Raw genomic sequence first — 13,167 nt, forward strand, 5'->3', positions numbered from 1 at the left:
AACTAAAATTTTCCTTCAAATCACTTTACTTCACTTTAAAAAAAAACAAAACAAAACAGAGGGAGAGGGGTTTTCTCTGCTAGGGTTTTCCCCTAACCCAAGCACCCTCATGCCGCCGCCGTCGTGTCCACCGTGGTGCCTCCGCGAACGGCTCTCGGATCCAGGTAAGTTAGCTCCTTTCTTTTCTTATTTCTTTAAAGAAAATGAAACGAACATGTAAACAATCAGAAAAAAATGAAGATAGAGAAAAAAACAAATAACCTTTCAAAATCTATTTGATTCTCTGCTTTTGTATTTTCAATTGTCTTTTTTTGATACAATTTTTGTAACCCCTTTTACCATCCCCCCCCATTTAAAATCCCTTTACAATCAGTTTATATAACCGAAATAAAGAAAAATAAAATACAAAGGAAAATCATTATTTCTGTTATTGTTGCCTCTACTCTGGTGTTGGTTCCGTTTTTCTCGCAGGTACGGGAGTCGTGGAAGAGGCGCACGTGCTCGGAGGGTCGTGCTGTGACATTCGCGGCGGCGTGTAAGGGTGAAATTGCTGCGGCGGCTACTAGGGTTTTTGATTTTTGATTTGGCTGAAAATTTGTTAAGCTTTGGGCTTGTGTTTTTTGTTTGGGAAATGTATTTTGGGTCAATTCATTGGGCCTGCTGTTGTAATAATGGTTGGGCATTTATTTTTTATTTGCATTTGGATTTATTATTGGTAGGGCCGGGCAAAAATTGGGCCCTACAACCAAAATAAGAATATGGGTGATTAAATAGGTAGACCAAGCATGGGTGCAGAATTGGCTAGGCTAGATATCTGCCACTGCTATAATCAACCCAACGATGTTTACTGCCATCGCATTGCTAAGGCCAGACACTATGTGCCGCCCAAATCTAAATTTTTTATATGGATTTGAATTTAATAAATTCAATTATATAAAGAATTAAGATTTAAAATTTATTTTCAAAAGACGATTTTTTTTTAAGAAAGATTGTGTAAAATTATGATTCCACGTTATTCTTGTCTCTTTTTAATAGGAGAATGACAAATTTGTTATAAAATAACGAGAGATTGAGAGAATAAAGAATAAAGAAAATATGAAAGCAATAGAAAATGTACTTTTTTGATAAAAAAAATGATTACAATGTTTCATCGGAGTCTCTATTTATAGACATAAGAAGTATAAAAGAATAGAGATCTAATTCTAATAACTATTAGAATTTAAAATACATTAAAACATTAGCTTGATCATGATGGACATCCACTTAATAAGATATTTATAACATTCATCCTTGGATGTTCATTGGTAGATATGTGTCTCGTTAAAACCTTATTAGGAAAAACCCCGTGGGATAAAAACCTAATGAAGGAAAAAGAGTACACAATCTATAATACGCATAATATGCTGCCTCATTAAAAACCTTACCAGGAAAACCCAATAGGACAACCTCGATTAAGGGAAAAAGAGTGCAACACGTATTTACTCCCTCTCATGAAAACATCACATATTTTCTCATATTCTACGTATTCAATCTTAAATACTAGTTTTTCAAATGACTATTTGAATGTATTTGCCAAGCATTTATATTATCATTCTTTTAAAAGTCATGAGTGAGGAAAATTTGGGAAAATATATTTTGATTTCTTCAGAAGATTCAACAATAATTATAAAAAACTTTAATCATGATTCTTTTATAAAAACACAACTAGGTATTTTGGATCATTTTATAATCCTCCTTCAACTATTATTTCATTAAGTCAAATTTACCTCATATGTTCAAATTATTTCAATTCATATAAATGTCCAATTTCTCGAGAATTTCAATATGCTTCTAGCATTCTAAGTCCTTCAAGGATTTTAATATAAACTTTACTATATAGTGATTTATAAAAGGTTGTAACAATAACCATTAGACGCAAGTTAAATTTTTTATGAATTGTCAATTTAATAATATAGCTAAATGTTATTGCACCTACCACAAAAGTATATTATATCTTTTCATAATTAATGTCAAGACTTGGTGAAAAACTTCATATTTTTATTCCGCTTTTGCAAAACTACTTCAATTGCACCCTCATTGGCTTTATACCTTTAGATATTTAGACTACTGGTCTAAAAACTCCACGAATTTAATTATACTTGAGTTGTGTCTTTCTATTTTGATCAATTTATTCCATATCTATATTTCTCAATAGATTTATTCAAGATCTTTCTTTTATTTCATTATTTCAATAATAATATTACATGTAAAATCATTATCGACCACTTTTATTATTCGATTTCACATTTTCTCGAATTGACATAACTTAGAGAGATATTTTATTATCTGGTTTTATCATTATTCGCGGACTGGTGGCCTATGAGGATCGGCCCTCTATGTTTTGCTTGTACATCATAGGAGTACAGTCTTCCTATGATCATTATGAGTTTCATTGATTCCCTGTAAAGACTTTGTTAACGTCCAACTGCAAATAGGGTAACACTACATTACAAATTTACAATGGAAGCTGAGATAACATCACCACCACCACCACCACTAATAATAATAATAATAATAATAATAATGTCAAGGAAACATATAAAAAATTTGACAAGTAAGCACCTGGTGATGTAAATGAAGCCTCCAATTATAGCAAAACTTATTCGCAGCTGAGTGTTGTATGCAATCACACTTATGGAGGTTACCTAGTAAAAGACTGTCATTGTTGAAACTATTGTTCAAAGCTTTATTAATGTTTCTTCCTTGGAAGTATAGGTGCTCATGGCCGGGCGGCCCGGCCCAATGGCCCGTCCAAAATATGGGAGGATTCGGGTAAAAATATAGGCTCGAAATATGGGTTTGGGCAAAAAATGAGGCCCGTTTAGAAAATAGGCCGGGCCTCAAGCACCACTTTTTTGGCTCAGGCCCGGCCCACATATATAATAAATATATATTTTTTATTTTTTTAATTTTAAAATATTTTTTTTATTTTTAAAATAAATTTTTAATTTTTATTAAAAATGGGCCGGGCCGGGTTAGGCTCGGGTTTAGAAATTTTTTCCCGAGCCGGGCTTGAATAAAATTTCAGGTCCATATTTCGGGCCTGGCCAAGCCCGGGCCTAGAACATAGGCTAAAATTTTTTTAAAGCCCGGCCCGGCCCGACCCATAATCACCTCTGCTTGGAAGTAGTTCTTTCAAGTATTCGGAGGGTTGATATTGTCAAATCTATATTTGGATATGTGTTGAATATAGACATTAAAGGCAGGAACTTCAATCAAATATGAAGAGTCCTATCAACATAGATATTCAACGGAGTCTGTTTGTATGACTAAGTTTCGTGTGCAAGCGACATTGAATCAGGGGTTCCCTGGGGCGAAGCTAAAAGTTATGTGATTGGGGCGAGATAAAACTAAAAAAGAGGATAAAGTTAAAAATATTTGTATTAAAATTATTTAAATTAAATTTTAAATTTTTTAAAAAGGGCCAAATTTCCCATTGTTACATTTAAAATAAAAGATAAAAGGAACTAAATTGACATTTTAGATTCTGTTCGAGGATGTTGAAGCCGTCAAATCTGGTTGATTCCATTGCACTAAATTGATTTTGGAAAATGACCTGAAAATCCAAATCCAACTGTTATGTTTTTAGTTGATAAAATATGATAAGTTTAATTGTCGGGATAAATTCGAGTAAGCAACGAAGAATAATTAAATTAATTAATAAATTGAAGAGATCCAATATAAATATTTTACGTGAATAAAAAATCATAGGCAAAGATAAATTTACTAAATCGGCAAGAACGAAGAGTACATAGATAGAGATAAAAACTAAACTCTGAAACTCGAAAAAAAGAACACTTGAAACTTAAACACAAAATTCTCTGAAAGCTTGTAAAAGCTAATAGTATTAAAATAATCTACACTAATCAGCGTTTAAGTGGAAAACTAAAACAATATTTAACTGAAAGAAGTAAAGCTGAGAAAATTGAGAAACATGTCGCCACGTTGCGACATGGCTTTCTTTTCATCGTGATGAAGTATGGTCACGTCATCGGAGCGAAGAACTCCTCTTCGTTGCGACGTCACACACTATTTATGTTGAAATACGAGGCATACTCCACATTAATCAACCATTTTATAAAATATATAAATAATCATACAATTGGTGTATAGATTAATGAATCAAATATGAAGAAGATGGATGAGTTGCCATTTTCCTATATATTTACATTTCCATAAACTCTTTAAACTTAAGTAAAAAATTTGCTGAGAAAAAAATAGGGTAAATTATATCATTAGTTATAAGAAAGTTTTTGTTTTGGTTATTTAATTAAAAAAAGGTTATAATTTGATCACTAAACTATTTGAAAGTTTTCATTTAAGTCACTAAACTATTAAAAATATTTTATTTAAGTCACTAGACTATTAAGTTTTTTTTTTAAAGTTCTGCCATAAAGCTCCAAGCGATGATTCGAAGATCGAGAGGGTGGATCTGTACCCATCGACGAGTAGAAGAACATAACTTAGATCAAAATCTATCTAGCGATCAGTGTAGGAGATCAAAGAAAAAACTGTTTGAATTTTGGTTTGCAGATTTATGAAGTTCAAAGTTGTTTTATGAAAAAACACTCAACGATAGAAAAGAAAGGAAAAAAGAGCTTTCGATTGGTACCGATAGTGCGAATAGAGAAAGCCATATAGAATCGATTTTAATAGCCCAATGACTTAAATGAAAATTTGTGAATAGTTCAGTGATCTACAAAGTAACAACAAATAATGACTACATTTAGATGTTAGGTATTCTCTAAAAAGATAAATGATTAATCATAAAATATGCTCTATTCGCAGGAATGGATAGTTAAAGAAGGAGGTGAATAACCACTACATAATTGGTTTCTAAAGTTATAGGTACATAGATTTCCAAAGGTTACTTTAGGAAATGATATGATGAATATTTGAAATAAATTATGGAGTTGTTAGATTGCCACATAATTGATCCAAAATTTGTATATCATGTCAAAGCCGAATCCAAATGGGCTCAAACCCTAAAACCGAACCTAAATAGGCCTAAGCCCAATAACATCTATTTACGTTTTCTTGCAGAGCAGCTTCCTCCTTCCCTTATATAACCCCACCGTTTCACTCCATGTTTCTTTTTTGCAGGCTAAGCAATTTTGAGACTCTTCTATTTAGCAATGGCTTCTTCTCTAGCTCTTAAGAGGCTCGTCTCATCCAACATCCTCCCTAGCTCCTTACGCGTCGCCATCGTTCCATCCATCTCCAGACTCTTTAACACCAACGCCGCCACGCCTGATGACCACGATGATCGCCGTCGTGCTGACGGTTTCTTCCCAGGTACTTGTCCACTCATCTGTTTTTCATTTCGACTTCTTTCGCTTCTTTTTAATTTTTGATTATCTAAAATTGATGCTGATTTTGGCCCTTCCGGTTTCTATGCTGCAGATCTGCAGGGGCGGCGCCAGGGGGCCAAAAAAGGTAAATTTTCACTTTAGTTCTTACAGAAATTATAAAATTATGATTCAGTCATTTTGCCCCCTCAAGAAAAAAATTCCTGCAGATATGTTTGATCCTTTGTCTCCAACAAGGAGCCTGAACATGATGGATCAAGTCAAGGGGAATCGATTTCTCTCCACATCCCGTGACATTCCAGGGCTTGGGAGCGAGGCCAAAGAATCAAACCTTCGCCCGTTATCTCCTCATCTTCCTATTTATAAGCCACAACTTTCTGCGACTCTTTCAATTACCAATAGGATCTCCGGGGTTTTCCTAACTACTGCACTTTTGTTCTCTTATCTTCTTTCTCTGAAAATGGGTTCAATTTGCTTCACCTATTCGAATTTCTACCAATTCTTCTTTTATTCAGCAAAGCTTGCCCCAGTTACCGTCTCAATTGCTGCATTGGCCGTTTCCTATCATCTGTGTTATGGGGTTCGTCATTTATTGGCGGACTTTTCGGGAAAGCTGAGGTGAAGAACGGTGAGGAGGAAAGGATGTGATTCAGCTTCAAATCGACTGATTTGCTGGCTTGGTAAGTTCTTGTTTGGTCTGGGCCATTCTGGGTTGAGGTAAGACTTTGTTTGGCAAAATAAAGAATGTGTTAATGGTTTTTTTTTTTTGGAATAAATTGAACCTTGGTGATGAGTAAAAAGAAAACCTTGTTAATGCCAAAAAGCATCTTTGAACTTGTCAATATAGTGATCTGTGTTGAATTAGTGGTTTAATTCGATGGATTCTGCTAAATCTTTGATTGGGAGAGCTGTAACCATTAACCGTTCCCCTTTCAATCGTATGAGCTTTCATTAGGAGTTTAAACTGTGCTTATCTGATTCTGCATCCTCCATAGTTAACAAACACCAAGCTTTGAATGTGTGAACTCTTTCAGAAAGTGATTGTGAACTGTGATAGGATTGACTTAAATGTAAGATCGATTAGTAAATCGAGAAGGTTACATTATAATTTATTAAATTGTTATTGTTAGAGATTTTGTTTTTCCTTTTAAGAAGTTTAGTTCTTTGGATTTTTTTAGTCCCGAGTTTTCTATAAAATTATGATTATTACATTTTGATTTTTACGATAAACTTAATTATGATAGCTTATTTATATGATTTACGAATTATTTTCAAATAAAGAGTTAATTTTTGTGTTTACATTGGAACTTGCAATGTGTTATCTGTTAAGTAGTAGTAAATATTGTTTCTTATTTGCTCAAATTTTGTGTTATATCAATATATAAAGAGGAAATGGTCTGGAATTTCAGATTTTGTGAGATTATTCGAAGAAAAAGTATTGTAGAGATTTTCATCTATATTTGATATTACTGGTTTAAAATGTGAGGATCAATTTTAGGAAATGTTGCTCTTTTTTAACCAAACACACTAGATATGAATTTCTACATATTAGGCTAATGTAGGATGAGGATGGTTAGTTTTTATATCATAAAATCGAAGTAAATTTGTCTATTCCAACGTTGGACGGGATCAATAATTGTAGGCTCAAGTTTTGATGCAAAATTGGAAGCTTAATGGTCGATCGATGGATATATTTTTCATGATTTCCCCTATCAAATCAACCCACAAGCTGGTAAATTGGCAACAACCAATCAGGGACCAAACTTGTATAGCTTTTTAGGTTTTTATACTTGGATTATATGTGATCTGCCACTCATCTGTCTTAACAAGTACAAGCACAAATATTTGTTCGAGGATTCATAAGGATCAAACTATTGTAGCATAGATTGTTTGAGGATTATAGATTAAAGCCAACAAATTAAATCAATTGGACTAAAACCCAAAAATATTGGAACTTAGAGACCCATGTATATAATTACTCATGGTAAGTTTTGAATTTGGGTACTCAACAGCTTAACAATTGAGTCAAGGCTTCATTGACTTCATATATAAATAAATAAATAAAGTAGAACATGTCTATAAAAATTTAAATATAATTAAAAAATCTGATTATAAATAAATAAAGTAGAGTATGTCTATAATTAAAAATTCTATTAGACATATATATATGTATGGAAACTATGAATTTATAACACAGATGTTTAGAACTAATTAATAATAGTATACATATATAATTGATAGAGGTAATTTATTGTTCATATTAAAATGAAAATGTATAAAAATTATAAAAATTAAATTTTAGTTGAGTAATAAATTTAAGGTTGTAATAATATAGATATGATAATTTAATTCTTAATAAATATATAGAGTTAAGGTATTAAATTATTAAGGAAAAAATATTAAATTATTGTGACAACTATTATTGTTAAGCAATAAATTGAAAATATAAAAATTTCAAGTTATGAAAAATAAAATAAACATGACATAAATATGTACATGTCAAATTTTATATATAGAACCAACCATTAACATGGAAAAGTTATATACACTTTTACTAGTTTACACATGGAAAAAAAATAAAACATGAAACGACATGAATAAATAATTTTTTTCTTTAAATTTATCAATAGATTTTACATGAACAAAATATTATTTTCTAAATTCAATCATGAAAAAAAGAAACTATATAAAATACGATATGACATAAAAAAAAATGAACATTACTCTCACACACATGTAGGTCAAATTTTACACAAAAATAAATTATAAATTTACAAAAAAAATACACATAAATTTATAATACTTTATATATAAAATTATGAATATGTAAAACTAATATGATATACATCGAAAAAATGGTTTGCCAGGTGAAATTTCTTTTTGAAAATCTCAACTTAAAAAAAAAAAAGTAAACATCTTTCTTTATTCTAAAAAAAAGTGAATCTTTTTAAAATTAAAAAAAACATTTATTTTAACCTATAAAATTGTGTAAAATAAAGGAAAAGATTAGTATAGCATTTTTACCCTTCAAATTATATTTTATACTCATGCTTAGATGCCATTAAAACAAACCATTTTTTATAGTAAATCAAAGTACAAACAGGAACAAACCAAGGTGAAAGCACAAATAAATATTTATATAGTCCTTAGCCTCTCCTTAGCCTTTCTTCCAACTCATTTGAGAGTAGCGTCACAAACCTCTTACTTTAAGTCAACCTTAATCAACTTATTCAGGAAGTGAATGTCGTCAAGGACTGGTTTCTGTTCCCAGTGCACTGATATAGTTTCCTTTCTGATAATGTTCTCGATTAACCTATCCTTAATTCCTATACTACACACACAGATGTTAGATTGGCATACCACAACTAGTACCAATCTTAAAAGCATCGATTTTCCCGTAGTGCTATTTTCATGGCTGAAGTTGCCTTCAAAAATTGATTCAGTCCTCCAACCTGAGTTTTTGATATGCAAAACCCATGCAATGTTATCGTTTCTACTATACCAACCAATTGAAATGTGATACAGTATGTTGATTTGCTGGAGTTCTACACTTACCTCTATGCTCTCAATCTGTGCAGATTTACTTTCATTTATTCTGAATGCTTATCTGATTTGTTGGATGTACTCCTCTGCCTTGTTAATAATTGCAATCGGGTTTGGTTTGATGTCCTCATACATGATTTTATTCCTGTGAGTCCATATCTTTCAAAGAAAAATTATCACATCGACAAAATTTTCCTTCATGACATCTTTCCCAACCTAGCTAGTTCTATGGTTTGGATTAACCACTCCTTGATCGATTGCAAATTAAAGTCCAAGGTGTGAAGACAATATTTTGATCCAAACCAAACTGCTCTAGGAAAAGAGCATTCCCCAAATAGGTGCTTTTCGTCCTTCCATTCACCTTGACATAGGACACACAAAGCGCCCGATGTGTTAATTCTTCTATTAATGGTCACCTTACAAGGAAGGGCCTCATTAAGAATTTTCCACAAGAAACGAATCACCTTATATGGGAGTTCACTGGACCAAATAAAATTCCATACCTTTCGCAGAACGTCCTGGTTATGTGTGTATGATACTCCAACTTGCTCATTTAGGGCTTGAACGTAGGCCGATTTCACAGAGAACACACCATTATTTGTATGAATCCATCTCGCTTTAAAAGGTCCCTCAAGCAAAGGGTTTGGATTAGTAAGATTCTGCCAGCTCACATTCATAAGAGACTCATTGTTACCTGTCTGGTTGTATGCTTCCACGAGATGTTCTCTTTTAATAACTTCTTCCCAACTCGAATGCTTTTTCATGCCCAAGAATCCCTGGATTTTCCTTCTATTTTAATGAAGTTTTCCCTTGTACAATATTCTTTGACCACAGTTTCTTGACTGAGCCAACTATTCCCATTATTAACCCTCCAAGCAAGTTTGGCCAATAGTGTTTTGTTCATTGCTTACATGTTCTATTCTAGTCGATAAAATGCAACTTTCTCCAGTTAGGTTCATCACCCCACCAAAAATTCCTCAGATCCATTCTATCACAAGTATTTTGTGGAGCTCTAAAATATGATAATTGATAGATAGGTACACTCAATAGCACTAATTTGATCAAGGTTAACTTACCTCCCTGGCCCAATAATAGGATGTAACCTCGTGATAATACTTGAGGAACGAGTGAATGTTTACATAATCTCCCACCAAACCTTTTACATCCATCAAAGCCATACAATTAAAAGGGAAAAAATTTCACCTCCTTTAACTAATAACAATATACCTTTTGAATAAGTGATTGACTGTAACCTTCATGTCCCAACGATTAGTGAAGATATGAGATACTATAGTAACATTTTCAAGCTTCAACCAAAATTTTTTCTTTTATAAAAATATTTATTCCGTAACAAATTAGTGTTATTTAAAACAAATTGGAAATGTTTAGAAGGATTAAAAAACAATTAGAAATCATTCTGGGGCAACGAATACATATAAGGATGTATCCACATCATAAAACAAGTGTTCAAAGTTCTTTTATTTAAATAGAGGTCATTCGGGTTTAAAAAGGTAGGGATTTTACAATAACTTGAAACTTAAAAACAGTTTAATAAAATTATATAAATAAAATCATTTTTGAAGACTTTATAAACATTTTAAAGTCATTTAGAAACTTTTTGTAGGGCTAAATGCCACGCGAAGTTGCGACATGGAACACTTGATGTCCCAACGTCACTTATTGGTTGGGCAAGGTCATGACATGGTAAAGGTGAGGTTGCGACATTGTAGAGGGAATGTTGCGATGCCACCCTCTTGCTAGTAGGGGGTTCAAATTTTGATTAAAACTGAATTAACTAACCGAACCGAACAAATTCGGTAAATCGGTTGATTAACTGATCTAATTCAGTCGAAAGTCGGTTAATGGTTTTTTGAAAGTACAGTTAACGATTAATTTGGTTCAAACTAGGGTAATTAACCGAATTAACTAAACTTTCAAAAAATCAATATTATATATTACCAATTTGGTTAATTTGATTAATTTTAATTTGGTTAATTCGGTTAAATGAACATCACCAATTTATTTTTTGATATGTTTTCTACATGTTTTAACAAAAAAAAACATAAAAATTTCGGTTAATTCGATTAATCGATCGAATTAAACAAAATAGTTTTGTTCGGTTAATTTATTTTGAAAAAAATTTGGTTCGATTAATAGTTAAGGGTTTAAAAAGTTCGATTAATTTGGTTAATGCTAATTCGATTCGGTTAACTGATTGAATACGTCTACTTGTTAGGCAAAAAAAATTCCAAATTATTCCTAAAACATGGTATACATAAAACATGCTTAAAAATTATCAAAAGAAGTGTAAGAACCATCCGCAAAACATTGTCAACCATATGTTACAACATGAAATTATTGAAATTATGTAAAAAACATGCTACGACCTCATGAATTCGTTCAATCTGTGGCAAGTTCGGATGATGGCAATTCTAGTTCAGACCGGCCTGAAAAAGGTCATTATTAGAAAAAAAAACTTGAAAATCTAGATCAGACAGAATGGGAAGAACTTGATGAAAAGGCCCTATTTGCAATCAGTTGTGCCTCGCGAATAGGGTATTGTAAGAGGTATTGATGGAGAAAACCTCATCCACCTTATGGAAAAGGTTAGAAACTTTTTATGCAACTAAGTCTTTGGCTAACCGTTTAGTGTTAAAACAATGTCTATTTACGTTTTGCTTGAACGAAAGTGAGCTTCTTAGAGATCGCATTAGTCAATTTATTACTCTTTTTAATGATTTAAAGAATATTGAGGTTAAGATTAATGATGATGATCCGACTATGCTATTATTGTGCTATTTATCCTCTTCATACAACTCTTTTAGGGAGACCCTGATTTATGGCAGAGACAAACTCTCGTTCGAGGATGTGAACGGTAACTTGTTGAGTAAAGACAAACTCAACAAGGAGTTTGGTTCGGATATCAAGGCAAATAGATAACCTTCCATTTTGATATCATTAAAAAAACGAGACATAACGTGTCACTATTGTAAGAAGTTAGGAACGTCAAAGAAAATAGTTATAAATTGCGAAATAAAAAGGCTACTGAGAGTAACGAGAATTATGTAAATGCTGCTAATTTGGCTGACAAAAGCGGTGATGATTTCTTGTTAGTGTCAACAAGCGATAACTTTGAGCTTACGTCCGAGTGGATCCTAGATTCGGGATGTTCTTTCCACATGTGTCCCATCAGAGAATGATTCTCTACATACAATTTGGTTGAAGGTTGAGTTGTGCACATAGGAAATGATTTATCAAATAAGGTAATTAGTATTAATACTGTTAAAATTAGGATGCACGATAGGATGATTAGGACACTCTCAGATGTCAGGTATGTACCTGATTTAAGAAAGAATCTCATCTTCTTGAGTATTTTAGACTCAAAAGGTTGCAGAATCAACATCGAGTCGAGCGACATTAAGGTATCTCGTGGGGCTTTCATTTTGTTAAAATGTAAAAGGACCAACAATTTTTATATTTTGGAAGGTTCTACAATAACCGGTGGAACCAGATGTCCCTCGTTCGTTACGGAGTTGAAGTCAACTCGTTTAGAACGGATGTAACTTAGACATAGGAGGGAAAAAGGTATGATCATTTTGTTGAAGATATGTTCTCTTTTGGATGCAAGTATTGAAATGTTAGGGCACTGTGTTCGTGAAAATCAAACTCGTGTTAGTTTTGATTTGGCAGTGCACAAGTCGAATGCTAGAATTCTTCCAGTTTCTAAGCACAGATTCAACTCAGTTAATTCTTTGCATAGTTAAAGATAGGCCGGTGGCGGGCTGTGGCAAATATGGCGTTGAGGAAATATGAGTAAAGGTGGAGACTTGTTAAGTATGCCTCATATTTCAGTCAAATTTAAGAGAGAATATTCTAATTAAACTTTGTTTATTTGTTTCAGTCGAACTTTGATTAGTCTAGATTATTTTATTATTATTTGACCTACGAATTTAGCCTATAAATGGGCTCTTTTACACCATTAGAAAATACACCCATTAAAATATTAGAAATCATAACATTTTTGGAGAATCTTGTGTTTACGTTTTGAGGGTTCTTTGTTTTTGGGTTTAGTTTTTATCTCCATCTTTTACATTCTTCGTTCTTTTTCCATTATAGTAAAATTATCTTTGCCCATGGTATTTTACCCTCTTTGGAGGGATTTTTCTACTTTAAATTTGTGTGTTCAATTTCTTAAATTTTTTTGGCTATTTTTACTTATTTGTTGCTTAATCTGGTCGATCCTCAACAATTGTGCTCATATTCGATAAATGATTTT

General features: G+C 32.4%; 1 protein-coding gene and 1 long non-coding RNA gene across 2 annotated transcripts; both read left to right on the forward strand.

Moving 5' to 3' along the window:
- LOC107914816 (uncharacterized) lies at positions 1-693 on the forward strand. Its single transcript, XR_001689025.2, has 2 exons — positions 1-164; positions 472-693. It is a non-coding gene; the product is annotated as an uncharacterized lncRNA (long non-coding RNA).
- Positions 694-5,073: 4,380 nt separating this feature from the next.
- On the forward strand, positions 5,074-6,221 carry LOC107914817 (succinate dehydrogenase subunit 3-1, mitochondrial). The gene is made up of 3 exons (XM_016843852.2): positions 5,074-5,334; positions 5,443-5,475; positions 5,558-6,221. The coding sequence occupies exons 1-3, from the start codon at positions 5,175-5,177 to the stop codon at positions 5,968-5,970; spliced, it is 606 nt and encodes a 201-aa protein (XP_016699341.1). The 5' UTR covers positions 5,074-5,174; the 3' UTR covers positions 5,971-6,221.
- Positions 6,222-13,167: the final 6,946 nt, after the last annotated feature.

The sequence above is a fragment of the Gossypium hirsutum genome, chromosome D10 (genome assembly GCF_007990345.1).
Source record: "Gossypium hirsutum isolate 1008001.06 chromosome D10, Gossypium_hirsutum_v2.1, whole genome shotgun sequence".
NCBI classification, from domain to species: Eukaryota; Viridiplantae; Streptophyta; class Magnoliopsida; order Malvales; family Malvaceae; genus Gossypium; species Gossypium hirsutum.

Excerpts from the sequence above, each read along its gene's own strand:
- LOC107914817 (XM_016843852.2), top strand. The coding sequence starts at position 5,175 with ATGGCTTCTTCTCTAGCTCTTAAGAGGCTCGTCTCATCCAACATCCTC. Across the intron at positions 5,335-5,442 it reads TGCTGACGGTTTCTTCCCAG|ATCTGCAGGGGCGGCGCCAG; the intron begins GTACTTGTCCAC and ends TCTATGCTGCAG. Across the intron at positions 5,476-5,557 it reads GCGCCAGGGGGCCAAAAAAG|ATATGTTTGATCCTTTGTCT; the intron begins GTAAATTTTCAC and ends AAATTCCTGCAG.